The following is a 24,669-nucleotide window of genomic DNA, read 5'->3' on the forward strand; positions in this document are numbered from 1 at the left end:
TACTTAACCTTGGTATCCCGGATGTTGCAATCTGATTTTTTTCGCCTCGAATTTCTTCGGCTCTGAATATTTTCCGCTGAAATATTTTCGGTTCGAATTTTTTGTTTTTAATTTAGTTTTTGGGATCTAAATTTTACTGTTCGAATTTGAGCAACCTGAATTTACAAACCTTACATTTTTGGATCAGAATTTTATTTATTTATTCAAATACATGTATATTTAAATGTTAAAGAGGTAGATTCAAATCCAACAACTTCGGTGATGTAACATTTTCAATAATCAGTATTCAATACCTTTTAAAATTCAAAATAATATGTCACTGATTTGCTTCGATAAAAATGAACATAACTACATTTTAAAAGTGAAAGTGTGATTAAAACCGAAGAATATGTCAATCTTGAGATCCACCGCTGTAATCTCGCGTTGCTCATGCTGTCTGGCACTGCCTGAGAAGAATAATGGCCGCCCTGGTAGCGATGCCAGGAATAGGGAAGAACACAATAAACATATCGGGGTATTATAGCTGACTGAGAATTAACGATAGACTCGGGCACTCCCTCTCCTACCCGCTTTCCGAACGGATGGGTAGAGGGGGTATTGCCAAGATATACAAGACACGGAAGAGATTTTGGTTAGGTGGCTAGTGGGAAAGAAAGCTAGACCAATACACTAGCATTAGATTTTTAGCGTACTAGCTAGCAAATCAACACTGTGCTAATTTGAGACTGCTGCTCGGAGGGTAAGCCTGATCAACCCTGTCAAGTGTGGGTTTGAAAACATACTCTCATGCAAGACTGGAGTGTGTGATCTTCACTCTAACAACAGCTAATATGAGTGGACCTGGACAGGACAATGAGCCGGAGGCGAAGGTCCTTCTCATCAAAAGGCTGTACAGGTAAGTTAACTCGTCTGGTGGTTGGCACGCTAGCTACCTAACGGCTAAACACTGCTAAACGTCGTTAGCAGAAGAAGCCCTGTTAGCTACCTCCTAGCTTACTTCTAGCTAGCAAGGCCCTTCACGTCGTGGGTAGCTAACTATAAGGTTTTCAGCGTTAGCTCTAGCTATCTGCTTCAGTCGGTATGCTACCCAGTGTTTCATTACATTTGCCACTGTCATTCATTTTTTTCGAGCTTTCTACCAATCTAGTTTGTTGAACTAAATTGGTCAACATTAGGTAGATAGACAGGTTACTGTCATGTGCCTATTATTACTCTCTAGCATACATGACTGACCACATTCTTATGACAATGACTCAACGCCCATTCGGTTGCAGTTTGCTCACTCGCTTGCCAGTAAAGCTAGCATGTATGTTACCTAACCAGTTAACCACAACTAGCCAACAGTAGTAGGAAAATCTGTGATTGGACAGCGAATCAAATGAGCTTGCATAGTAAACTTGTCAGCTGCCTCTCTTAAGTTGTTTTTGATGTTACTATCCTTATGTTGCATTGGCTAAATTGGCGCCCGATTCAATGCCACACAACCTAGGCTATCTAGCAAGCAAGTTATGTAGTCCAGGTCCAGGTTGAAACCATAGTACTGTTGACAATTGGAAAGTTGTCAGTGACAATTCCCAACGGTTATAGTAAAATGTACGACTATGTTCATGTCCTCTCTCCATTGCTTGATTAGGGCTGTGGTAGAGTCTGTGCATAAACTGGATGTGATCATTGGCAGCAAAGCATCCCACAGAGAGGTTTTCAAACCTGAGAACATCAGCCTTCGAAACAAGTAAGTAAAACAGAGACATTGAACCAGTAATATTGATGTGCATGACCAGTTTGCCAATCTACCTATCATCATGAGAGTTAATAAGCTTTTTGTTGTAGATGTGTATAACAACTACTATACGATAGTAATCTGTGACATGCTGTGATCTGAGAATTAATGCCATATCTCAATGATTTAAGAGCTGAGATGCAATACAGAGAGTGACTGGAAGTGTAGCAAAGCAACAACGCAATCAGTTGCTGCACACCAATTGGACGATTATAGTTACTGCCATATCCTAGCAGTAGAGGAGTTTAGGAGAGTAAATAAATGATGAATACCTATTGGTCATGAGGCGATGTGCAAGTACTCATTGTGTGTTGTGTCTGTTAAGGTTGCGGGAGCTGTGTGTGAAGCTGATGTTCCTCCACCCTGTAGACTACGGCCGCAAGGCTGAGGAGCTTCTCTGGAGAAAGGTCTACTATGAGGTCATTCAGGTCATCAAGACTAACAAGAAGGTACTGACTTGGACCCATAACTGCTTCACTGATCCCGACTTCTTATTTGTGATGTTATCGGATCTTGAATTTCTTTCGGGATGAGTAAAGTGAATTGAATCTGTTCGTGCCATGTTATATCCGGGGGTTGGATGCTTTTCTACAGGTACACTCTTGCACTTTTGAGGTTCATGTTGCTTAATTGTAACTTGTTTAGCTACATGCTCGTATGGTTCTTCCCTTTGGCACTCATTTGGTTTTTCACAATGTATGCTTCATGTTTTGGCTACCCGCAATGTTTGGGGCTATCACGTCGTTATGATCAGTGACCTATGCAATTTTGTAAAGCTCTCTCTTGGAAGTCGCTTTCGATAAAAGCGTCTCCTAAATGTATACATGTAAATGAATCTGTTCATGCTATTATTTCCGGGGGTTAGATGTTTTGCATATCCAAATCATTGGGCTGTCAATTTCCTTACACAAGCTAGTCTTGTTTCTTCACTGAATGTACCTCCCCCCCCCCCCCCCCCTCTTGTTTGTTTCCTCCTGCAGCACATTCACAGCCGCAGTGCCCTGGAGTGTGCCTACAGGACTCACCTGATAGCAGGAGTGGGATTCTACCAGCACTTGCTGCTCTACATTCAGTCTCATTACCAGCTGGAGCTGCAGGACTGCATCGACTGGACTCACGTCACCGACCCTCTCATTGGTGAGAGCCACACACAAACACTCGTGCACACACACACTCTCACTCACACACAGACAACGCACAAGGAAGCACAGGCTGTCGCTCTTTAATTCAGTACACTTTATTTATCCTGAAGGAAAATTGCATAGGTAGGTTATAGACCTCACAAAAAATTGCGGCGTTCCAGTCGCCGCAAACCCGTGGGCAGAGTGTCATTAGAAGTGAGAATGATGCATAACAAAATCAATTTACATATTTGCATTTAAAGACACTGCATTTGTTCCTGCAGGCCGAAAGCAGCCTGTGTCTGCCAGCCCCAAGGAGATGGAGTGGGCCCAGATGGCTTGTCATCGCTGTCTGGTGTATCTGGGAGATCTAGGTAGAACACGCATACTGTAACTTCTCTTTATCAGCAAGAATATGTTGGACTCATCTACACCACCTTCAGATTTCTTGTAGACGTTTTAGGCTAGGTTTAATACCAAGCATGTATGTATTGACAGGTATCTAGATAAGCCTATCCTCTGTATTCCCAAGGTCACCTTGGTTGTTGTAAGGGAATGGTTTCTAGCAGATGTTTGAGGTTGTCTGAACGTCCCCCCCCCCCCCCCCCTACTGCAGCACGCTATCAGAATGAGTTGGCCGGCGTGGAGTCTGAGCAGCTGGCTGAGCGCTTCTACCACCAGGCCCTGTCTGTCACGCCGCACGGCGGTGAGTGACGACGACCTCCTCTGCTCCCTTGTCCAATACGGGCCCCCTTTATCTCCTGAACACGTCAGCTAGAGATTCACCTGTGCATATCAGATGCATAGCAGAACACAAGTTATTCCTTCTACATGATTGATTGGCTGCCTTTGTGATAAACATGTAGCAGTCACACGGTCAGCCTAAAGGATTTGGTTTTGAATGTTCAACTGCTGTTTGGGCCAGAAGAGGGCACTGCCAGTCTTTTTAATATTCTGTTCTCTAGAAATACCTGTATTTAGTTTTGGTTGATGGCTTTATGATCAAAAATAGGCAAGTTATTCATACAAATGTTAATATATTACTTCCAAAAAACTAATCTTATGTATATATTATTTGCCAGATGTATTCACTAATTTATGTATTTGTTCTGCAGGAATGCCTTTCAATCAGTTGGGTACGTTAGCAGGCAGTAAGTTCTTCAACGTGGAGGCCACCTACTACTACCTTCGCTGGTGAGAGACCTGTTAGCTACCCGTTGTTCCATATTAAACCAAATACAGTACACTAGATAGATGTGCTGGCTGCTCTTTTGATCTCTACCTCCGTTATGGCAGAAGTTCAGGAAAGTGTTTGGTCAGTATTTGAAGACTAATTCAGTTTTGTGGAGAATATAAGGAAATATTAAAGAAAATAATTACATCCAATTATAAAATCAGTGGAGTGGAAGAAAAGGAATTCCTGTGGTTGTTTTCACAAATGTATTCACACTTGTTTTGCTCCATCCTATAACAGTATCCAGTCAGAAAGTCCTTTTGAAGGTGCCTATGGAAACTTAAAGCGTCTCTTTGACAAGGCTGCCAAGATGTACCATCAGGTGAAGAAGCAGGAGATGAAGAAGCTGTCACCGTCTCGCCAAAGGTGAGTGGCAATCGTGCACGTAGGAGCGCTCGCAGTTCCCAGACGGTCCAAAACTGCTAAATGTTTTACCCTTCAGCTTAGCAGGGCAGCAATTATTATGAATTGGGCACTGGAGTCCCGATTGAGGTAATACGGTAGCCACTCGCAATTTTTGGTTCACTTAAATGTATTCAAAAGAAATGTGAAATGAAATAGAATAACTCCTTTTACCCTTTTTTTTCCGGGCTGGATAGCTGTAGATCACATTGGCTTGCATGATTTGCATACATTTGTGTGGATTCAACCGCTATGCTTCCCCAGGTCCAAAGACATCAAGCGACTCCTGGTGAGCTTCATGTACCTTCAGAGTCTACTGCAACCCAAGAACAGGCAAGTCCGAAACACTCCCCCAACAGACCAGTTTCTGTTGATCAAAACGGCAATTGAAATCCCACAGTGGGTCGTTCAAGCGGTGATCGTGGGCCTGGAGGGGTGTTTCTGCGCCTCTGCGCGACTCTTTAGTTGTGTGTGTGTGTGTGTGTCTGCACATGGGGAGTTCCACCTCTTCCTCATGGTCTTCCTCTCTTCCTCAACCACTCTCTAGCCTGATGGAGACGGAGCTGACGTCACTGTGCCAGTCGGTGCTGGAGGACTTCAACCTGGTGCTGTTCTACCTGCCCCCACCCGCCCAGCCCCACGCCCCCAGCGAGGAGGAGGAGGAGCCTCCGCAGCAGCACGACTCGGCCTGCGCCCTCCTGCCCGACGCGCTGGTCTTCAAGATGGTGGTCACCTGTCTCATGGTGGTGCACAGTCTCAAAAGGGGAGGTCAGTGGCAGGATTATGTTCAATATTTGGTAGAAACCAAAAGTTTCCTGAGCATGGTTAATAAAGGGGTCTGTCTCTTGAGCCAGTGGCGAAGAACATTTTCTCACAGAGAAACATTTTCTCCTCTCACAGAGGTTCATGTGAGAGGAAAAAGTGCACGTTGTGTTGGCTTTCATTCGGACTCAATTTGAACGGAACTCCTCCACAGGGTCGAAGCAGTACAGTGCGTCCATAGCTTTCACCCTGGCTCTCTTCTCCCACCTGGTCAACCACGTCAACATCCGGCTCCAAGCCGAGCTGGAGGAGGGCGAGGGCCAAGTGCCTGCACTGCAGACAGACAACACCGGTAACACTGACAAACCTGGCAACCCTGACATTTCTGGCAACGTCTGCAGCACCTTTTAAATATAACGAAATGTTTATCAAAAATATAAAACACGTATCACCCAGCTTTGCGAAATGCAGTAGGACGTGTCTTCACACTTTGACGGAGAACACAGATAATTTTAAAGGGATGGAAAAACAATTGAAGTATCTTTGGTGTGCCTCCTCCCCCCCGACCTAGATGACGCTGAGATGAGAGACCTGTCCGAGCCCCTGGCCCCCGCGGAGAAGCCTCTCCAGAACGGCTCTCTGGAGCAGGAGGACGAGGAGGACGCGCAGGGGAGGGCTCGTCCCAGAAGCGGGCCCGCCGCCGGCGAGCCGAAGAAGTCCGAGGAGGAGAAGCAGAAACAGAAGAAGAAGTACACCCGCCTCTCGCGCCTCCGCCGCCGCCGCTGCGCCGCTCGGAAGGAGGACGAGAGCGACCTCAGCGAGGGCTTCGAGAGCGACGAGGAGGAGGACGAGGAGGAGGAGGAGCCCAGGCCGGGCCACGGCGACGCGGGCACCCCGCCTCCGCCCGAGGCCTCCGCCCCAAACAAGGAGAGCAAGAGGGAGCCCCTGCCCAAGCAGGGCAGCTGGGAGAGCGGGTCCGAGGAGGAGGAGGAGGGGGGCACAGCGTTCGACGTGGAGACGGACTCGGATATGAACAGCCAGGAGTCCCGCTCCGACCTGGAGGACATGGAGGACAACCCCGACGGCACGGAGAACCTGGACGGTCCCCGAGAGGCGCAGGACGCCAAGGACCGGGCGAGCCCGCCCCGCGGGGACGGGGACAGCCCTCCGGCCACCAACGGGCCCCTGCTGCCCTGCAGCGACCCCAGCATCAGCAGCAACCTCCAGGCCATGTCCTCGCAGCTCTTCCAGGCCAAGCGCTGTTTCCGCCTGGCGCCCACCTTCAGCAACATGCTCGTCCGCCCTCAAGGCTCCGCCCCGGCGAACCCCGCCCCGGCCCCCGCCGACCCCAACCACTCTGCTAGCCCTTCCCTGGACACCCCACCTCCCCCCGGAGACTCTCCCCGCGACGCTGGCCCTGGGACTGCCAACGGAACCAACGACAACGGTAACCTAGTAATTCAGCTTCCTGTTCCACAGAGTTGACAGCATAGGAACTACACTCCGTTTGTTACATTGCACAATGCACCGTACTTGTGTAGTTATACTTTTACATGAACAAAAATGTAAAGTGTTGCCCTTTATTACATTTGTTTCAACTACAGACTTGGATTCAGATTCAGAAGGCAGCCAGCACAGCACCCAATCAGTGCCTACCGAGAAGACCCTATCCGAGAGACTAGATATTCTGACAAATCAGGGCCTCATCCAGGTGGTGAAGGTGTTTGTGGATTGGCTGAGGACAAACACAGATATTATACTCATGTGTGCACAGGTAAAGGAGGACCCATCATTTCACAGTCTCCTCCATTCATTTCATCCAAGGCGCTGTACAAGTCCTTTTCTTTCTCTGTCCGTGTAGAGTTCTCAAAGCCTATGGAACAGACTGTCAGTGTTACTCAACCTTCTGCCAGATGGGAGCAAGATGCTGGAAGCAGGTGAGTCCTATAAGCGAAGCTTGCCTCTGTCTTTTTCCTCTATAGCATTCCTTCATTTTTGATCTCTCTCTCCCCCCTTAAAAAAATTAAAAAAAGATTTTTCTCTCTCTCAAATGATACACCTGTGACCTCTAAGGGCAAAGTTGCTTATCTGACTCCCCCCCCCTCCCTGTGTTGCGTCTGTAGAGCTGGGTCTGAGCGCGGAGGTGAAGGAGCTGCTGGGTGAGTGTGAGCAGTCTGGCCTGGTGCAGAGCGTGCTGCTGCCTGAGGACCTGGCCCTGCGCCACCTGCCCGCCCTCAGCCTGGCACACCGCCGCCTCGACTTCCACCGCCAGAGACCCTCGCTCAGCCCAGCGCAAGAGGTATGGACACACGCGCTCCACACTTTGCACACGCACACATGCCTGTCTCTATTCTTGCCGACTGTTTCCACATGCTGGCTGACGTAGATGTGAGCGCATACACAGGTGCCGGACCACACGCGTTATGAATGATACATATTTGCCAACTTCTTTTGAAGTGTGGAAACCGCTTCCATGAAAGTGCCAAAAAGCCCAACTTGAATGTGCCGAGGAGGAGGAGTTAAAGTTTCGACTTTAGTATTCATGTTTAGGAATGTTTCTTCCAAAAGTTGGATTAAACAATAGGAGAAAAAAATTGCTCCCTTACTGTGCCAATGTTTCCACAGCCAACAAATTACTTGAATTGTTTGGCAAATGTGATTCCTTTACATCGATTTACAAGTGGGCTACGTCAAGCTTTTCATTTACAGTACTTATACTACATTACGAATTCCCTAGTGGGTAAGTGGTTTGTAATGTGGTCATAAATTAGTCTCCAAAAGTATGATATCATATATCAAGAAGACACTATTGTTAAGATAAATGATGCATGAATATGTGTTATTAATAAGTGATGATAAGATTAACTCGATGGGGACATTACTAAATATTCAGTTGGAAATTCCAGCAGACATTGTAGTGAAGTGCCTAGTCATTGGACTATAGGTCCAACCTGACCAGACTTTTTTACAACCCATCCTGCTAAACTTTTCCTTCCCATTGGCTGCTTCTTGTCACTGGTCTTCCATAGATTGTCCATATTCCTCTGTAGTAAACTCACCGTCTCTGCTGTTCTCTCTTTCTCTCCTTTTCCTCTCTCCTCTCCTAGTGTGTCGTGCGCGTGTGTTGTATCCGTAGTTTTGGCCACTTCCTCACCAGTCTCCAGGGCAACGTGCTTCACTTTAACCCGGAGTTGGGCATCTTTACCAGCATCAGCCAATCAGAGCAGGACAACCTGGTACAACAGGCCAAGGCCCAGTTCCGCATGGTGAGGAACACTCATGGACTAATTACTGCAGTAGAAGTCTACCTGAATTAAAAACCTGCAATGACTTTTGATAAGTTGTTTTGGCAGTATGTGATTTGATGAAATGGTATACCACAAGTACCCAAAGATTGACATTGGATCTGCAAATATTTTATATGGTGATATAGTGGCCATCGTTGAGTATTTAAATCTGGATGAAGACATAGCGTAGGTGTCTTGTTGCAACGTAGAAGAAAACCTCCATCCTTCCCTCTGTGTGTGTGTGTGTGTGTCCAGGCTGAGGAGGAAGCCCGCCGGAATCGCCTGATGAGAGACATGGCACAGCTTCGACTGCAGGTCGGCATCACATCCGTCCACGTCAACCCCCCCCCCCCCCCCTCTTCTCCAGCTTCTAAACCGGCCGATGAGTCTCGCATCCCTAACATCTCCCACCCCGGCTCTCCTCTTGCAGTTGGAGGTGTCCCAGCTAGAGGGCAGTCTGCAGCAGCCTAAGGCCCAGTCCTCCATGTCCCCCTACCTGGTGCCTGACTCTGCTGCCCTGAGCCAGCACCTCAACCTCATCAGGCAGCTGGCCGGCAGCGGGTGCTTCATCATCATCATCCCACGCACAGGTGAACGCCCGCTCGCTTCCTCCACCCTCGGCTGCGACCTTGCTCGGCTGTTCCCCCCCCCTTCCTTCATCGTTTGGAATAGATAGGCCTTTGCATATTTCGATATTTGTCAATGTTGACCCCTTGCTGTGTGTGTCAGTTATTGACGGCCTGGACGTGCTGAAGAAGGAGAACCCCGGTGCAAGGGACGGGATCCGCTTTCTGGAGGCGGAGTTTCGCAAGGGTAACCGGTACGTGTCAGGAGAGGACGGCTCCAGGGTCAGATCCCATAAAAAAGACTGATGGGTATTTCCCAGTGACATCTAAAAGCATTGCTTAATGCTTTTCCTTATCTTGGGGTATTGAGGGAAGCACTCAAAAGACTTTACTGTAAGTCAACTGCTCTGAATGCTAACCCCCCCCCCCGCCGCCTCTTTTTCCACACCCTCCCCACCACTTCACCCCCAGGTACATTCGCTGTCAGAAGGAGTCTGGGCGGAGTTTCGAGAGAGACAAACTGAAACGGCAGGACATGGAGGCCTGGTAAGACCTGACTGTTTGGGCCGTCTCTTTGCACGCTCCCACTCCTGTTCGACAGCCTCTCTTACGTCCTTGTCGGTCCCTGAACAGCACGTCCTAAATACGTACCTCAGGTGCCCTAGGACGGGCCTTTTTTTGAATTCAGTGGATGAAAACCCCCGACCCAAATGAGTGTCTGCCTCACGTTCCAGAGAGGCAGAGGCAGACAGAACATGCAGTGGAAGCCAGTGCACTCTATATGACTACATGATCCAGCATAGGCTACTGATGTCACTGGTTCTTATGTTCTACTGTCGGTAGCTTCACTTCAGACACACGCGTGACTCCGTGACACGTCGTTGGCGCGCGGTGCCATGTTCAAATCTAAAACGGTGATCTCTGGTTTGTCAAGGCATCTCTATAAGATGGTGGACAGCTGTCGCCAGCTGCCCGTTTCCCAGAGTAACGGAGAGGAGGACACTGCTGGCATGGTAACCATCCTCACAGGTCACCCTGTGGAGGAGCTGAGTTCCAGATCTGTGCCTATGAAGGTCAGTGACCCAGGACATCTATGTGTGTGTGTGCGTGTATATATATGGGCTGTGTTAGACGGGTTTCCTAGTTCCAGTAGTTTGCTTTTCTGATCGTCCTGAGATTTGTGTACTAGTGAGTCGTGACAGAAACAAAATACTATCCATAAACTGAACCGTAATTTTCGGACTATAAGGTGCACCGTTATGTAAGCCGCAGCAGCTAAATTGAATGATGTGTATGTATACCAGCCACACTGGACTATAAGCCGCAGGTGTTTTAATGTTTAATGACCAATCTGTAAGGGTTTGTGCACAGAGGGGATTGTTGTGAAAGAGACGGCTGCTTGAGGAAGCTCCCATTTATTAACCGTTAGCTGTAAAAATCCATAGATTAGCATATATATAAGCCGCAGGGTCGAAAAATGGGACAAAAGGCGCAGCTTATAGTCCGAAAATTACGGTATATTATGTTGTCTACGATCTGTACAAAAATGATACTTATTATACTACCCGAGACCAAGGTTGTTTTTTTTGTTCTTTTTTTTTTTAAACAAAGAACTGACCGTTTTATTGGCTGATTACTGTTGATGTCAGTGGTGAGATTTATCCGGGGGTGGGGTTAACAACCTTCTTTGTTTTTTTTTTCGTCTCCCTGGCAACAGTCTGCCATCCAGGCAGTGGCCTCAGCAGGCATGGAGCTGAAGAACATTGTGGAGTTCTACCGGCAGTGGAAGGAGATCGGCTGAGAGGGTTCGAGGGGCTCGGTCGGCATGGCGGACGACTGATCACACACTCACTGCCTCTCTCTCTCTCTCCCACTCCGTTGCTCTGTCTGTATCTGCGTCTCCAAGGAAACATCAACTCTGTGAAAGGAAGCTGGACAGAAGTCAGGAAAGAAAAGCTAGAGGTTGGGAAAGTGAAACGCCGGAGGATAGAAAGGGCGAGTAATATGGGCAAAGGGGGGCTTATAAGAAGTAGCAGACCAACCCCCTCTCCCCTCAAACTCCCCAATCATAAAGAGCGACCTCTAGAGGTCAGGGTGAGTGTAGGCGGGGAAATGCTACACAACTTTAAAGTGCCCCCTGGTTCACATCATTACCAGGCATATACTGTTTGATATCAGCAAGTACATACGTGTCAAGAGAAAACGCACACACATTCACGCTCAGATACATCCATTGGTATAAATATATAGAGCAGTGTTTTGGATTTCCGTGTTCTCCTTCCCTTTTATCTGTTGAGAGTAGGGCAAGAGACGGCGAGAGGCCGTCCGTTTTGTGGAGAACGGAGGGTTACGTAGGGGAATCTAGACCCAGTGTGAGCGCAGACCCCTGGTTTTCAACATCCCTTGCTTGCCAAGCTTCCAGCCTTGCCACACAACAAGGTATTCTAGCTCACAGGGCTAAAGAATGGGTTGAGGTCAACGGAGGTACACTTCTACGGGATTGGTTTTCTTTTGTGGCTAATCTGTCTTTTTTTTTTTTTTTTTTTTTTTTTGCTGTGAACTTTTGTGACCAGTGACTAATGTATTGTGATATCTGTGTGTAAGGACAACAAGAGTAAAAGATAAATGATGGGTTGTTCCCTGTTGATGGTTTTAATTTGAATTTTATTTTTGTACCCAAATGTACTTTATTTTTTTGTAAGCTGCGCTAAATGAAAAAACACCTGGACGTTTGGTTAGGATGATGAGGGTTGTTGTCTTGAATTGTTCCCTAAAGGCAGTTGGATAATCCTTCTTTAAAACAACACATATTACAGACTTGTCATGTCACGCTTGGAGTTTAGCCATAGAAAGGCTGGACACGGTGTTCAGCTGTTGCCAGTGGCTGAGGAAAGAGGGGTCGGTGACTCTCACAGTGGCTCACTCAGAGATTGGGTGAGATGTTTGTGTTTTGACCCCTGTGATCTCCTATATACCATCTGCCATCATCCCACCATAGTAACTGTCCCATCTTGCACAGTGCAAAGGAAATGTATGTGTGGCCATACATTGAACAATTACAAATTAAAATTTACAAATTAAAGATGTTTCTGGATATTATTCTTGAGCACTAGCAAGTCACCCATGGCAATAAAACCTGTAGGTTATTCCAAACACCACATTTTCACCAGTTCACAATTTAGGAATAGTTAAATGATCTTAATGTAGGCTTAATCTATTCTCTAACTCCTCACCGAAGCCCTTTCACTTGAGACTGTCTCATTCTGCAGTCTGGGTCTACTAACTAGGTCTCTGTGTGCTGCCCTCCACTCTGTCTCGTGCCCCATTCTGCCTTGGGCCTCGTGCCCACCGCCGCATGGCATAGAAGAGGGGGACCAATCCCCAGGCAGCAGGGTCGGTGCCACCCGAACAAAAAAAATGTTGGCAAAGCATTGGCCCACTTTTAGGGGGAATGGGGACAGTCCTATTATGCGCCCATGTTAACTCTTAGGATGGCTTGCGGGAGCAAGATCGATAGGCTTTAATGGAGCACATGTTTTAAGAGAAATTATTGACAATTCATCGAGGAACCTCCTGTCTATAATAAGTATTTTAAGGAGTTGGAATATGAAGTGTCCAGCCTGCCTTGACATATTGGGTGAGTGTGATAGAAGTAACTCGACTGACTCGACTTACTTTCACAACTTATAATTGTGCATGTCTTTTGATATGCATTGCCATGAGGGGCGCGTTAAATTAAGTAACAGTGATGGAAATTTAAATGATTAATGACCGTAGCCTACCGCTCAACGAGGAATAGCCTGATTCTCTAAAACAAGATTTCTTGCTTGTCCTCGTCCAATGAAGTCGCCCAACCGAGGGTGGGATGTCCACATGAAGGTCTGCTGTGTTTTCATTGGCTAGCAAAGGAATGCCATGTGAAAACTATTTGCACATATCTATAGGTGATGGAATAGTTGCATAACAAAACTAAAAAGTAGCTGGTGACTGCATCGTTTCCGAGTCGGATAAAAAACGTATCTGCAATTTAAATCTGTAAGGTTTGTGTTTTATTCCCATCCGTGTTGCATGCATGTAACAAAAAAATACCATAATTAAAGACTGGGCTGAGTAGGCTACACGTTATTGATTATTTTCAAATAACTGGGAAGTAACTACTCGGCATCACTGCGCTCCCATCCCTGGACAGCTTGTGAATGTGAACTATGGAGATTTTTTGAAAGACATCCAAATCATTTTCTTTTGCATGCCGTGCAGAGTTGTTCGGGACAGAGGGATAGAAAAATAGTAGCCTATTGATTAAATATTGGGGAAACTCTAAAGAGTCCAAGTTGGCAATATGATACTATTCAGTAGCAGTTTGCATTAAATGTGTGATAAAATCTTAATATGAATTATGATTTTAATGCTGATAGTTCACCATGATAATCTTATTTACCTACAGTTTTATAATCTCGACTATACACAAACTGTGATAGCATTTAAAATGTACAATGAGTGCATAGCTTCTAAATGAAACCACAAAAAAAAGTTTGACGTTAAAATTGACAATTCATATTCCCTCTGCTAGCAGCTCTGTAATGCACGGTAGCACATTCCTACGCTGAGGACATTCTGCCCTACAGAACACATGGCTCTTGTTATTGTTGTTGCAAAATTCCACGTGAGCAGCAAGGAGTGTTTCTTAGTGGTTTCCCTCGATGTTCCAGGGGTTGACTTAGAGAGCGTACACCTAGAGGGCTACTAGATTCCTACCGCAGTTGCGAGGCCTTGCCAAAGGATTTTCTCATCTCTCCTCTGTTATATGGTATTCAATTCCTCCGCATGCCCGACTCGCACGGTAAGTGGCACTTTAAAGATGTATTTAGAAGATCTATCTTATTGGTGCCACTTTGTGTTATACTAATGCTTTGTCCTGCTACCAGATGGCTAGGCTAGCCCTGTCAGGGGAAGCCATCGGAGGGCTCTCCCATTTTCTACGGCTTGGAACTCAATGCATATTCTTGAAAAAAATATAGCTATTACGGTTAAGATGAATTTGAATTGGGACATTGTGTTTGTGTGAAGGTGTGTTCCTGAGTAATAACTTATCAATATTCATTAGTTGACGGTTGCTCTACACTTTTCCAAGTCACTAATGACAATCTTAGCAGTAGATTACTTTCAATTACTTTCAGTTAGAATTCAAATTACAGCCTACATGAATTACTTTTCATAAATTAGCTACTTATTAGAACTTATTAGAACTATTACAGCAAACATTCTGGTGTTTCCCATTATGTTATCAGGTAAAATAACCTATAGCTTTGAATATTAATGTGATTCATGTATTTCATGATTGCTCCATCTCCAGATCAAATTAAGGGAGTCAGTTGTGAAGTCTCCTGAGAACATGTAGAGAACTTGTTCTTCTGTGCCAAGAGGAACCATTAAATCCTGTTTTCCTTCATCAAACAGTTTGGGTGTAATCTGTCTTGATGTGTGTGCGGCGTCCCTGTGTGCCTGAGTGTGTTGGGCGTGTATGGTTGCCTTGTGTGTGTGTGTGTGTGTACATGTGTTCACATGTGGGAGGGTACAAGGCGTATGTGATGTCTTCCATCCCTTGGACACGATGTTCAGTACAAAATCGTGTCGCAACACAACAATGGAATGTTCTGTGGCGTGAAATCTTAGGCCTTGGCTGTTTGAACAAAAAAACGGACCTGAGCCCATGTTGACACCAGCACCATATAGACATCTTTTTGTCAACCCTTGAGTGATAGACGCCTATTGGAGTAGGTCATATGATGAAATCACGAGCAAAGGAAAGCATTTGAAATTCTATACGCTAACTGGACTTTACAGTATCTCTCTTGTAGCTCAATGCCATTGATTAACAAAAGCAATCAACAGTAAGCTTATTTTGCTGAAATGCTATTGGACAGTGTACTATTTTCTTTCCTTAACAGTTGGCCAAACTTTCTACATATGTAACATTTTCACGCTCATATAATGATGTGCCAGAGGGAGTTATGTCCAAAGCATCATAAATGTAGGTGTTTTCTTTTCAACTGTCTTGGGAGTGTTCCTGTCAGCTGAAAGCATGTTGAAGAGTTATCCAAAAGGCTGCTGGGAAAACGTTGAAAAGGCTTAAACTCACTTTTGAAAAAAATGTACTTGGACTGAAAACTCATTTAGCAAAAAAGGGTGGAATTGAGTTGTGTTTTCACACTTGTTTCACACTGCAGACAGGCCATCAAGTTATAGGATAAACAAATGAAATATGCATCTGGTAGATGCTTTAGCAGGATGCCTTCTTTATTTTAAAGCTCATGTTGTTTAATCCAAGACTAGTGCTTCCATCCTTCCTCTGCTTCAGTTGAAACAAGGTAGCTGGAAAATCCTGTCAGGGTTATCCAGATGTCACATTGTACTGTCCCTGTTCCCAACAATGGAATGGCTTTTTGCTCAACCTCAGTATGCTCTATCTGCATTTACTCTATGTAAATCAGCAGCATTTGCATTTGCAACTGAAAAGCCACACTGACACATTGTTTCAGGTCCTCTGTTCCAATCATTTGTACCTCATTTGCTAATGAATCCCTCACAGACTTTGCTCATCCCGAACCCAGTGACTCTACCAGCATCGTCTCAAATGCAAGCCATTGTTCTGCATTGTGTGTGTGTGCGCGCGCCTGTGTGTCAATGTAAGTGAAAGCATGCGCTGTTCTGCGCTTCTGCCTGTGTACATATCTGTAACTGTCTGCATGTCTGTGTGAGAACTTGCAAGTCTTTGTGTGTGTATGTTTGAATCACAATACACTTCCCATACAGTCTGTGCGTTTAGGTTGTGTGTGTGTGCAAAGTGAAGAACCGCCCCTCATTTTCATCCATCCCAGTGTATAACAGTCAGCACTTGGCCCTTCTCTTTTCAGACGGGGCCTCACAAAGCACACATTGTACAAGTAAACAGGATAGGGTCTGCAGCTGGGCTCTCTCTCTCGCTCTCTCTGTCTTTATTTCAGCTCACACCCAATGTCCAGGAGGCCCTAGGTAGCCTCGATTATGACAGGGGAAGTGGAAGGCCATTTGTCGCCCCTCTGCTACCCAGCAGACTAGGCTGATGCCTCATGGATCAGGAGGTTTTGGAGTCGGGGAGTGACTCAAGAACACTCCCTTCAGGAAGTACTGTGGAGCAGTGTGGAGAACTCAGTTGTCTCGGCTTTACAACATTTTCCATCCAGAGAACTTGGAATTTGAGAGGGGTCGCTAATATAGGATGGATCGCAGGTTAAATTGTATGTCATTACTTTGTAGGAATTTGTCGGTCTGTTCATTTTCACAGTGCTGTGAAAGCATAAGTTAAGTTGTGTGAAAAGAATCGTATTTTATGGACGGTGTATCAGTAGTGTTTTGGATGGGAAGCTGTTCTGGCTGTGTAGTTTGGTTCCACTTGCATAACCTGCTGTACATTACATGTCCAGTACATTACATGTCCATGCACAGCCTAATGTCTGGTTGCCTGTTTGCACGCTCAGATTCTCTTAGGTCTGTACTACTAAGGACACAGGGAGAAAAACTGATGCACAGTACTCAGTTTTGGGATAAATTGTATGTGCCCAACAGCAATTTGTTTGTCTAGGTCGAGCCACCAAAGAAAAACAATGCTGTTAGCAGACCATTTTTACTTATTCAACAGATTTGTGAGACTAACAATTGTATTGTTTTGCCAGCCAAAGAATGTCTGGAATATTGAACATGTTGTGTGGGTGATGCACAGAGACGGTTAAAGGAGCTCTCTGTCCAATACTGCTGAGCCCCACATCACAGAGACGGTTAAAGGAGCCCTCTGTCCAATACTGCTGAGCCCCACATCACATTCTTTTGTGATGCTAGCTTTGTTAGCAGCCCACAAGCTTGTGACAATGTCAACCACTGTACCCCTCTGAGTTCACGTCTGGTTATTTCTGAGAGCTGGGTTTCAGTTCCAATAGACAGTTCACAAGTGCAAAAATAAACATGTATGAATAAAGTATGTCAACTTTTTTAGACAACATGGTTGTTTAATTGTCTATATTCCTATTCCAAAAAATGACATAAGACATCATGTACACGCTAACCATTGTCTTCCTTCCTTTCTGCCTCCATCTACCTTTGTGTCTGTGTCCGTGCAGTGTTTCCTGTGTGGCGGAGTGGAGGGAGCAGTAGCAGAGGTTGGGGCCAGGGCTGGGGCCTAGGCTGTGGCTGCTGCATGCCATGGGAGCCAGTGGGGCAGGGAGATGTGGCCCAGGACCAAGTCCAGGCCAAGGCTCCAACGTTTGACTGCCCCGTCTGGTGTGTCCTGTGCCGGGGGGGGCGGGCCAAGTTCCGAGAGGCCTGCCAGAGAGGGAGAGGGGCCATCCGCCTCCCAACAGATATGCTCAGCATTAAACTGCCCCAACTCTTCGACATCCACCAAGTCCCCAAGGTAGGTCTTGGCCCTGTCTGGGGAGTCAGATAGCTGAGCGGTTAGGGAGTCGGGCTATTAATTAGAAGGTTGCCGGTTTGATTCCCGGCCGTGCAAAATGACGTTGTGTCCTTGGGCAAGACACTTCACCCTACTTGCCTCGGGGGAATGTCCTGGATAAGAGCGTCTGCTAAATGACAACAGTACCAGTCAAAAGTTTGGACACTTTCCCATGTAAATGTCTGAATTCAAAGACACTCATAGTCAGGATATTCACTTTGGTACGGAAATAATTACTTATTGTAGACCCAATTACTTACTTACATCATATTTCTCTAAAATACTATAGCTTATATCTCAGAAATTGGAAGCTTCACAACTTTACTCAATAGCTATTTTCGGTGGACAATATTTGTTGCCATCAAGACAAACCACACATCTGACTGTCGTGACATGCCTGGGAGTGTGTTGATGCATCCTGGCTTTCATGACCTCTCGTTTCCCAAGTGACCATAACTGTGGTAATATACAAATTTGATGTAAAACATATCCTGTGCTGACAAATGTCACAGTGTGTGTGTGTGTGGAATTCAGGTTTTCCGGGAGGATGGCATTATCTCAGGCTACCGCCACCCCCGGAGTTCAGCCTTGGACTGCATCCTCAGCAGTTTTCAGATGACCAATGAGACGGTCAACATCTGGACCCACTTCCTGCCAACATGGTGTGTACCATGAGAAAAAAGAAAGAAACCACTCCTTCACACGTGATTGTCCATTAACAGCTGTATGGAATATCCCCCCCCCCCCTTTCATAAACATGACAATTGTCTTTGTTCATTAAACAGTTCAATTAGGAAGAGGCACCTATGGCAGTGTAGCCTACAGTATGACGTATCGGACATCCTCTAACCCTTGTGTACGGCACACGTCTATGCGTGTCACAGACCTAACACCGCTGACCTCGCCGTCGCCATCAGAGTCTCTCTCTTTCCCTCAGGTATTTCCTGTGGCGTTTCAGCGTCCTGTGCTCTTCGCTGAGCTTCCTGTCGGACAGCTACACCTGGCCTCTGCTGGTGTACATGCTGCTGGTCTGCGTCTACCCCTTCACCTCCAGCTGCGCCCACACCTTCAGCACCATGTCGCCCGAGTCCAGGCACGTCTGCTACTTCTTCGACTACGGAGCCCTCAGCCTGTACAGCCTGGGTAGGACGCTCGCTGTTATTTGCCACTTCTTCTCTTTTCTTTATGCTTTCTGACACGAGGCAGGAGAGCGGACCCAAATGCGGACAGGAAGCGGGGTAGTTTGCAATAGAACAGTTTATTCAAGCGATCTCGCAGTCCAGGGCAGGCAAGGGTCGGCAACAGAGGAACACTGGCAAGGCGGAGGTACAGTGGGGGCAGGTAGGCTCGTTGGTCGGTGGGGGGTCGGAGGTCGTATCGGGGCCGAATGGCAGAGGTACACTGGGGGCAGGCAGGTCCGTGGTCGGGAGACAAAACCAAGAAGACTAGGACGAGAAAACTGATCAGAATGCTGGAAACGACTGTGAAACACAAGACGATCTGGCAACTGACAGAACAGAGAACAGAGGTTAAATACAGACGACAATAGGGAACACCTGGTGAAGGGTGGAGACAAACCAACAGGTGAAACGGATCGGGGTGTGACACTTTCCTTTTGTGGCCAGTGCTGACGTCATGCTTGCTCTTTGAAGCTGGAACTCTTATGCTGTAGCTGCTCTTCAACTATTAGCTCATGAGCAAAAGCTTGTAAGTATATTGGTCATTCTTTGTTATACTGTAAGGGCATACGCCTCTATGAGTATATTGTATTTTTGATGGTGTGTATTTTGTTGAATGGGTGTGTGTGATTGAATTGTTGTCTGTCTAAAATATAATAGACTTAGTTAAACAATAACTTTATTATTGTGTTCTCTACAATGTAATCGCTAATCTTCCGCAAAGCTCATTAGTGTCAAGAAATACCCTTTCTCAAATATCCCAAAGTCCATATCAAAGATATCAAACTGCCAGTGGATTTGTTACAAATTGTTGAAATAGGGTCCATGGAGTTCATGGAATGAGAAAATAATGCCACAAAAATACATTTAAGTTTTATGGTTTGCCACATACTAAAAACGGTTACAGTATTGACAACCAATTGACCCTTTCTATGACAGACATAACTTAGTTAACTGTAGTCATGTACAGTAGTCTCTGACACTGTGTGTGTGTGTGTTTTGTGTGTGTTGTGTGTGCTTGTGTGCTGCTGGTCAGGTTGTGCCATAACTTACGGCTCCTACGTGATGCCAGACTGCTGGGTCAACAGTTGGCTGCACCAGCATTTTGTGCCTATTGCTATTGGCAACACACTATTCTGCACCAGTCTGTCCTGCTATTCCAGGTAAACAAAAAACTCTTCTGCTTTTCTCTGTCCTTTAAATACTTTTAAGTATTTAAATAGTTTTAAGTTGCACATCAAATATACTGTCTTGGTAAAGTGAGTTTAAATCTGATTTAAGATTTGAGCTATTTCAAGCTCTAGTACCAGAGATCCCATTGGCAGGTCATCACATTTGGAAATTGATGAATGATTCTTTAGTTGCCGCAGCTTGAAAACCTTCGCCCAACTTGTCTTTCCTTTAATTAATATATTTTACCTGAATAACTGTCAAATCTTTTTATTGTTTTGTTATATAATAGCATAAAGTTAAACTAGTTTAATCACTCGTTCCCAATGTTGGCATTATTATACCACGTCGAAAGATGCCAAGGTCAAGGGTTAATACGATTTAGAATTTTTAAGAGGACTCTGCATCAAGATTATTATGTAACTACTGTATCAGTCAAAATAATACCCTAACTCAATTTTGCCTGCATATTCTCAGATGACCGTCAGTTAATAAACAAAGTGAAACACACATATCTCCTCAATTTCTCGAAAATCCTTTTAACCAAAAAAACCTCATTAAAAGACCTGTTGACTTGATAGTTCCTGGTAGTGGAAATACATTTAGTTTGGCTTCAGTAAGGTTTTTACCCCATAAATATTTCCCCTTCTCCTTCCTATCCACAGATTCCTGGAGCTGCAATACCCACACACAAGTAAAATTTTACGGACAGGGGCATTCGTCATTCCATTCATCTTTGACAACATACCACTTTTTTACAGAGTGAGTGTCACATGATTAGAAACGGACTTTGATGTAAATATTCATTAACATCATTGAGTCGTGTTCTTAGAATGCTTTTGTTACGTAAATAATATTCTTATCTGGGGAATTGGCTCAATGATGAATAATCCGATTTGCAGCTCAGTAACATTTATGCCAAACCACAGTTGTTTCTTTTTTATTTGATGTGTGTGGGTGTGATTACCATCTTCTTACTGTGTGCATGTGTGTGCACATGTGTGTGGATGCTGGTGTGTGTGTGTGTGTGTGTGTAGTTGCTCCTATGTTGTGGGGGTAACTGCAGCCACAGTGATGCACTATCCAGTCACTGCTACCACCTCCTCTTCGCCGTTCTCACCTGCTTCCTGTTTGCCTCCCACCTCCCAGAGAGGCTGGCTCCCGGGCGCTTCGACTACTTTGGTAGGTCCATGGCAACACAGCGCTACCATGGCAACTGTAGTGGTTGGCGGGAATCCAGATGCTTGACTGTGTTGTGGGTTCAGTCTTTAAATGTGGTTCCTAGTTATTTAGATGTAAAGTAGTGGTTGCTTGCACCCTGTGTTACCACCTCCAAAGTCACTCATTACTTTATTCTTTCTTTATTTGCATGTCTTTTTCTGGCATTTTTACTTTCCTTCCCTCTCTTTTGCCTATGTTTCTGTTTCGTGTCTTTGTTTCTCTCTCTTCTCCCTTTCATTCTATTGTTCTCACTCTCTGTCTCTGTCTTCTCCTTCTCTCAAACAGGTCACAGTCACCAGCTCTTTCACATCTGTGCCGTGGTGGGCACCCACTTTCAAATGGAAGCCGTACTAGCTGACATGACCTCCCGCAGTGCCTGGCTCATCGCCCAGGGGGCGCTTCCTTCCTTCCTGGGTACGGTAGGGGCACTGGCCCTGGGCCTCCTCCTAAACCTGGGCATCATTGGCATCTTCAGTGCCCCACTGCTTTGGAACCCACGTCAGAGCTCCAATCAACCACACATGCTTCCATGTGAACACAAGGAACATTGAGGGGGTCATTCACCACCAGTTGGAAAAAGGCTGACCAGTACCTTTCATTGGAAAGGGATGGGTAAATCCCATTGGCGAATCTAAAAGAAAAGGCAACATGAAATAGTTGGAAGTAGAGCTTGTTTAATCTTGTCGCTTCTGTGTATTTTTTCTACCTATTGTTTTGATACTAAATCTTGTTATGATAACGTTATACAAGTTAATACAAACATGTTTACCATTGTGTTTCACTGTATACTGAAAAAGCTGAAGACCCAGTCCTTTTGTTAAAATCTTTCAGTTAACAGAAAAGCATTTAGAGCCACCATAGAGATGGATGTTTCTTACCTCTTACCTATACTTGAAGGGCTCTGGGTTTAATGAAGCTGTGTGATATCTAAAACAGGACACCTTTCTGTGCCTTATTGTTGACAGTGACACTATTATTCACAAGGCACAAGACATAACATTACCTAAACACAGGATTCCTGATTGTGAAAATATCGGACTGGAAATATAAAATGCAGGGATTTTCTCAAATGAATGCATTTTGAGTTACCAACCAGCTCCTCTTGTAATGCTTTCTTATATCAGGTAATTATACTTATGGTTCTGGTCACACTGTTTAATTTCAAACTGAAGATTTTACTGGAGTACTATTATTCCTCAGGGTTGGAATATACACATATCATCATCTCATTTACATTTACCTAATGAAAAGCAGTTTAGATTGCCAGGCCCAGATTGATAATTGATAGCCATCCATAATGGCTTAAAATTGTTTTCAGGCCAATGCAATACTCTTAGATTTATTTCCTTTTACGGCAGTATTTATGATTAATGTATGGCCGGGTGGAGTCGTGTCCACAATTAAAATACATGTATTTTTCTTGGTATGTTTCCATAGCAACTCCACAAGTCCTTATAAACCCCTGGTCTTGGACAGCAAATTATACTGTAAATGTGCAGTAAGTGGGCAGTAAGTGTTTAATTTGTGACTATTACATATAAAAAAAAAGGTCATCTGATGTTTTGACTTACAATCCTGATATTACTAATTGTATCTTGGTTTATGGTTGTGTCTAAGCAAATAACATTTTAAAATGTATCAACAGTAATTATTTGAAAAAATTGCTCAGTTATTTTGCAAATGGTACAGTAGTGTTTTTGAAAGAAACACAATGGTCATTATCAAAGCAATTATTGAGGAATGTTAGTAAAGAACACACCATATTGGTGACAATTTTGTCACAAATGTATACAACAAAATTTTAAGATTAGTATTTCAGATTAGTTAAGTGCATTTCACAAACATCTTGGTACTATGTTGTGGGAGCATTGGGGTGGTCAGTGCAAAGTTACAACAATACTTCAACAAAACTTCCTGCGCTATTTATTTCATAGTCTGGGGCTATTGTTTACATGAATCATTGACATTGTATGTTGTCTTAGATATATGTTTATTTGTAGTATATCAGCAGTTACTATCTTTAGTGAAAAAAATGGTTGGGTTCTGTCGGAAGTGACATAATTGCACCCTATTTTATAAAATTAAGTTATTAGAATATCTACAAAAGACTATTTGTATTTCATTAATAACAGTTCCCAAATTATGATATTTCAAAGTTTCCAATGTTCCACCTGAGACTTGTTTTTTTTTAGATTGTGAACTCCAGGATATGTGCTCCTTATACTGTTGATTTCAATTCAGATGTGCTTTGTGGGAATGATTGAAAGGAAGGAAAGCAGTGAAAAGACTGAAGATCCTGTAGTTGTGTCACATTACAGCTATCATAGAGAGAAAACAGAGCATTTTTACATTAAAGATCAACATAGTGTTATATGTCACACCCTTAGAACCTGACATTGACACACACACACACTCACACACACACACACACACACTGTAGGGCATTTTTTGTTTGTAGTGCAGCTCTTTGCAGTATGTGTAGAGGCGTTGGAGAGTTATGAGGGAATAGTACGTGATATTGTGGTCTGTGAGGGAGCAGGACGTTGTATAGCAGAAGTTTGACAAGGTAATGCTGAATATAATGCTTGTGCACTGTAGGATAGCTGCAGAAACACACAAACACACACACAGGCTGGTCGGCTGCCAAACCTGAAAAGGTGAAGCCTTCAGACCTGTCTGACTTAATATTTTATTGCCAGAGTGAAATAATTTTTGGCTTACAATGTTGTATCTAGGTAATGCTTTGCTAGATTTTAATCAAGGCTGATCTCATGAAAATCTTTTATATATATAAATATATATATATAGATATATATGCATAATTTAGTTTTCACCACACTTTTCTATGGAAATGTGTCATTACCAGCCTTTGGTGGGCCATATTGATGAATGGCATCTGAGTTCACATAATCTCAAATGGTGACTAAATTCAGATCATAAAAATAATAGACTATATTCTTCAGAGACAAAACACCATTTTAAATGTTGCCATTTATGCCAAAACCGATTGACTCGGTGTGCATATTTGGTTGAGGGTATTGTTATAGTCGTTGTTCACATTCAGTGTATTGGTAAATGGTGCTGTTTCAGTATTGAAAGCAAAATGTACCTAAACTCAGTGGTCATACTGTCAAATGAAGTAAAACGAGTGGAGTCACAAGTCTATCAAAATGAAAGAATCGGTGATTCTTTGTAAACATAAAGTTTGAGTAAAGCAAGGAGACAAGAAGAGTGGAGCCAGGTGATAGTAGATTTTTGCACCACTGATATTGTTTAAATATTATACATGCTGCTTCAGGAAAAAATATAACTACCATTTGGAGAGAAATGTTTTGTAAGATTATAGTTTATTTCGAATGATTAAACTTTGTGAAAAACATGTAATCTTCACTGGAATACTTGTTCAATAAAAAAGACTTACCACTTATTTTTTATTCTCTCATTTTTATTCAACAGTGTAATT

At 44.4% G+C, this 24,669-nt stretch overlaps 2 protein-coding genes across 4 annotated transcripts; both read left to right on the forward strand.

The window, feature by feature from the left end:
* The first annotated feature begins 434 nt into the window (after positions 1 to 434).
* On the forward strand, positions 435 to 12,234 carry smg5 (SMG5 nonsense mediated mRNA decay factor). Its single transcript, XM_084708769.1, has 22 exons — positions 435 to 895; positions 1,634 to 1,732; positions 2,106 to 2,229; positions 2,761 to 2,917; positions 3,186 to 3,275; positions 3,518 to 3,607; positions 4,017 to 4,095; positions 4,376 to 4,501; positions 4,802 to 4,870; positions 5,085 to 5,305; positions 5,514 to 5,651; positions 5,871 to 6,746; positions 6,904 to 7,073; positions 7,161 to 7,236; positions 7,423 to 7,598; positions 8,407 to 8,565; positions 8,842 to 8,901; positions 9,017 to 9,176; positions 9,316 to 9,406; positions 9,624 to 9,698; positions 10,087 to 10,225; positions 10,870 to 12,234. Exons 1-22 carry the CDS (start codon positions 831 to 833, stop codon positions 10,951 to 10,953), a joined length of 3,324 nt encoding a protein of 1,107 aa, XP_084564895.1. The 5' UTR covers positions 435 to 830; the 3' UTR covers positions 10,954 to 12,234.
* A 416-nt stretch (positions 12,235 to 12,650) lies between these two features.
* paqr6 (progestin and adipoQ receptor family member VI) lies at positions 12,651 to 24,633 on the forward strand. 3 transcript variants are annotated; one of them, XM_084708796.1, is made up of 9 exons: positions 13,169 to 13,187; positions 13,862 to 13,992; positions 17,306 to 17,598; positions 18,172 to 18,299; positions 18,575 to 18,780; positions 19,852 to 19,978; positions 20,651 to 20,747; positions 21,023 to 21,167; positions 21,492 to 24,633. In XM_084708796.1, the coding sequence occupies exons 2-9, from the start codon at positions 13,977 to 13,979 to the stop codon at positions 21,755 to 21,757; spliced, it is 1,278 nt and encodes a 425-aa protein (XP_084564922.1). In that variant the 5' UTR covers positions 13,169 to 13,187; positions 13,862 to 13,976; the 3' UTR covers positions 21,758 to 24,633. The 3 variants fall into 3 exon arrangements, with proteins under 3 accessions (XP_084564909.1, XP_084564922.1, XP_084564916.1); XM_084708783.1 differs by lacking the exons at positions 13,169 to 13,187; positions 13,862 to 13,992 and adding an exon at positions 12,651 to 12,789; XM_084708790.1 differs by lacking the exons at positions 13,169 to 13,187; positions 13,862 to 13,992 and adding an exon at positions 16,094 to 16,429.
* Positions 24,634 to 24,669: the final 36 nt, after the last annotated feature.

Source organism: Hypomesus nipponensis, chromosome 2 (genome assembly GCF_054491055.1).
Source record: "Hypomesus nipponensis isolate SF chromosome 2, ASM5449105v1, whole genome shotgun sequence".
NCBI lineage: Eukaryota > Metazoa > Chordata > Actinopteri > Osmeriformes > Osmeridae > Hypomesus > Hypomesus nipponensis.

Bases quoted from the DNA above. Each gene is read 5' to 3' on its own strand.
- paqr6 (XM_084708783.1), top strand. From the start codon at position 12,759: ATGAAGTGTCCAGCCTGCCTTGACATATTGG. The intron at 17,599-18,171 runs GTAGGTCTTGGC...TGTGGAATTCAG, and splicing joins ACATCCACCAAGTCCCCAAG to GTTTTCCGGGAGGATGGCAT. The intron at 20,748-21,022 runs GTGAGTGTCACA...GTGTGTGTGTAG, and splicing joins ACATACCACTTTTTTACAGA to TTGCTCCTATGTTGTGGGGG.
- smg5 (XM_084708769.1), top strand. From the start codon at position 831: ATGAGTGGACCTGGACAGGACAATGAGCCGGAGGCGAAGGTCCTTCTC. The intron at 3,276-3,517 runs GTAGAACACGCA...CCCCTACTGCAG, and splicing joins GGTGTATCTGGGAGATCTAG to CACGCTATCAGAATGAGTTG. The intron at 7,599-8,406 runs GTATGGACACAC...CTCCTCTCCTAG, and splicing joins CGCTCAGCCCAGCGCAAGAG to TGTGTCGTGCGCGTGTGTTG.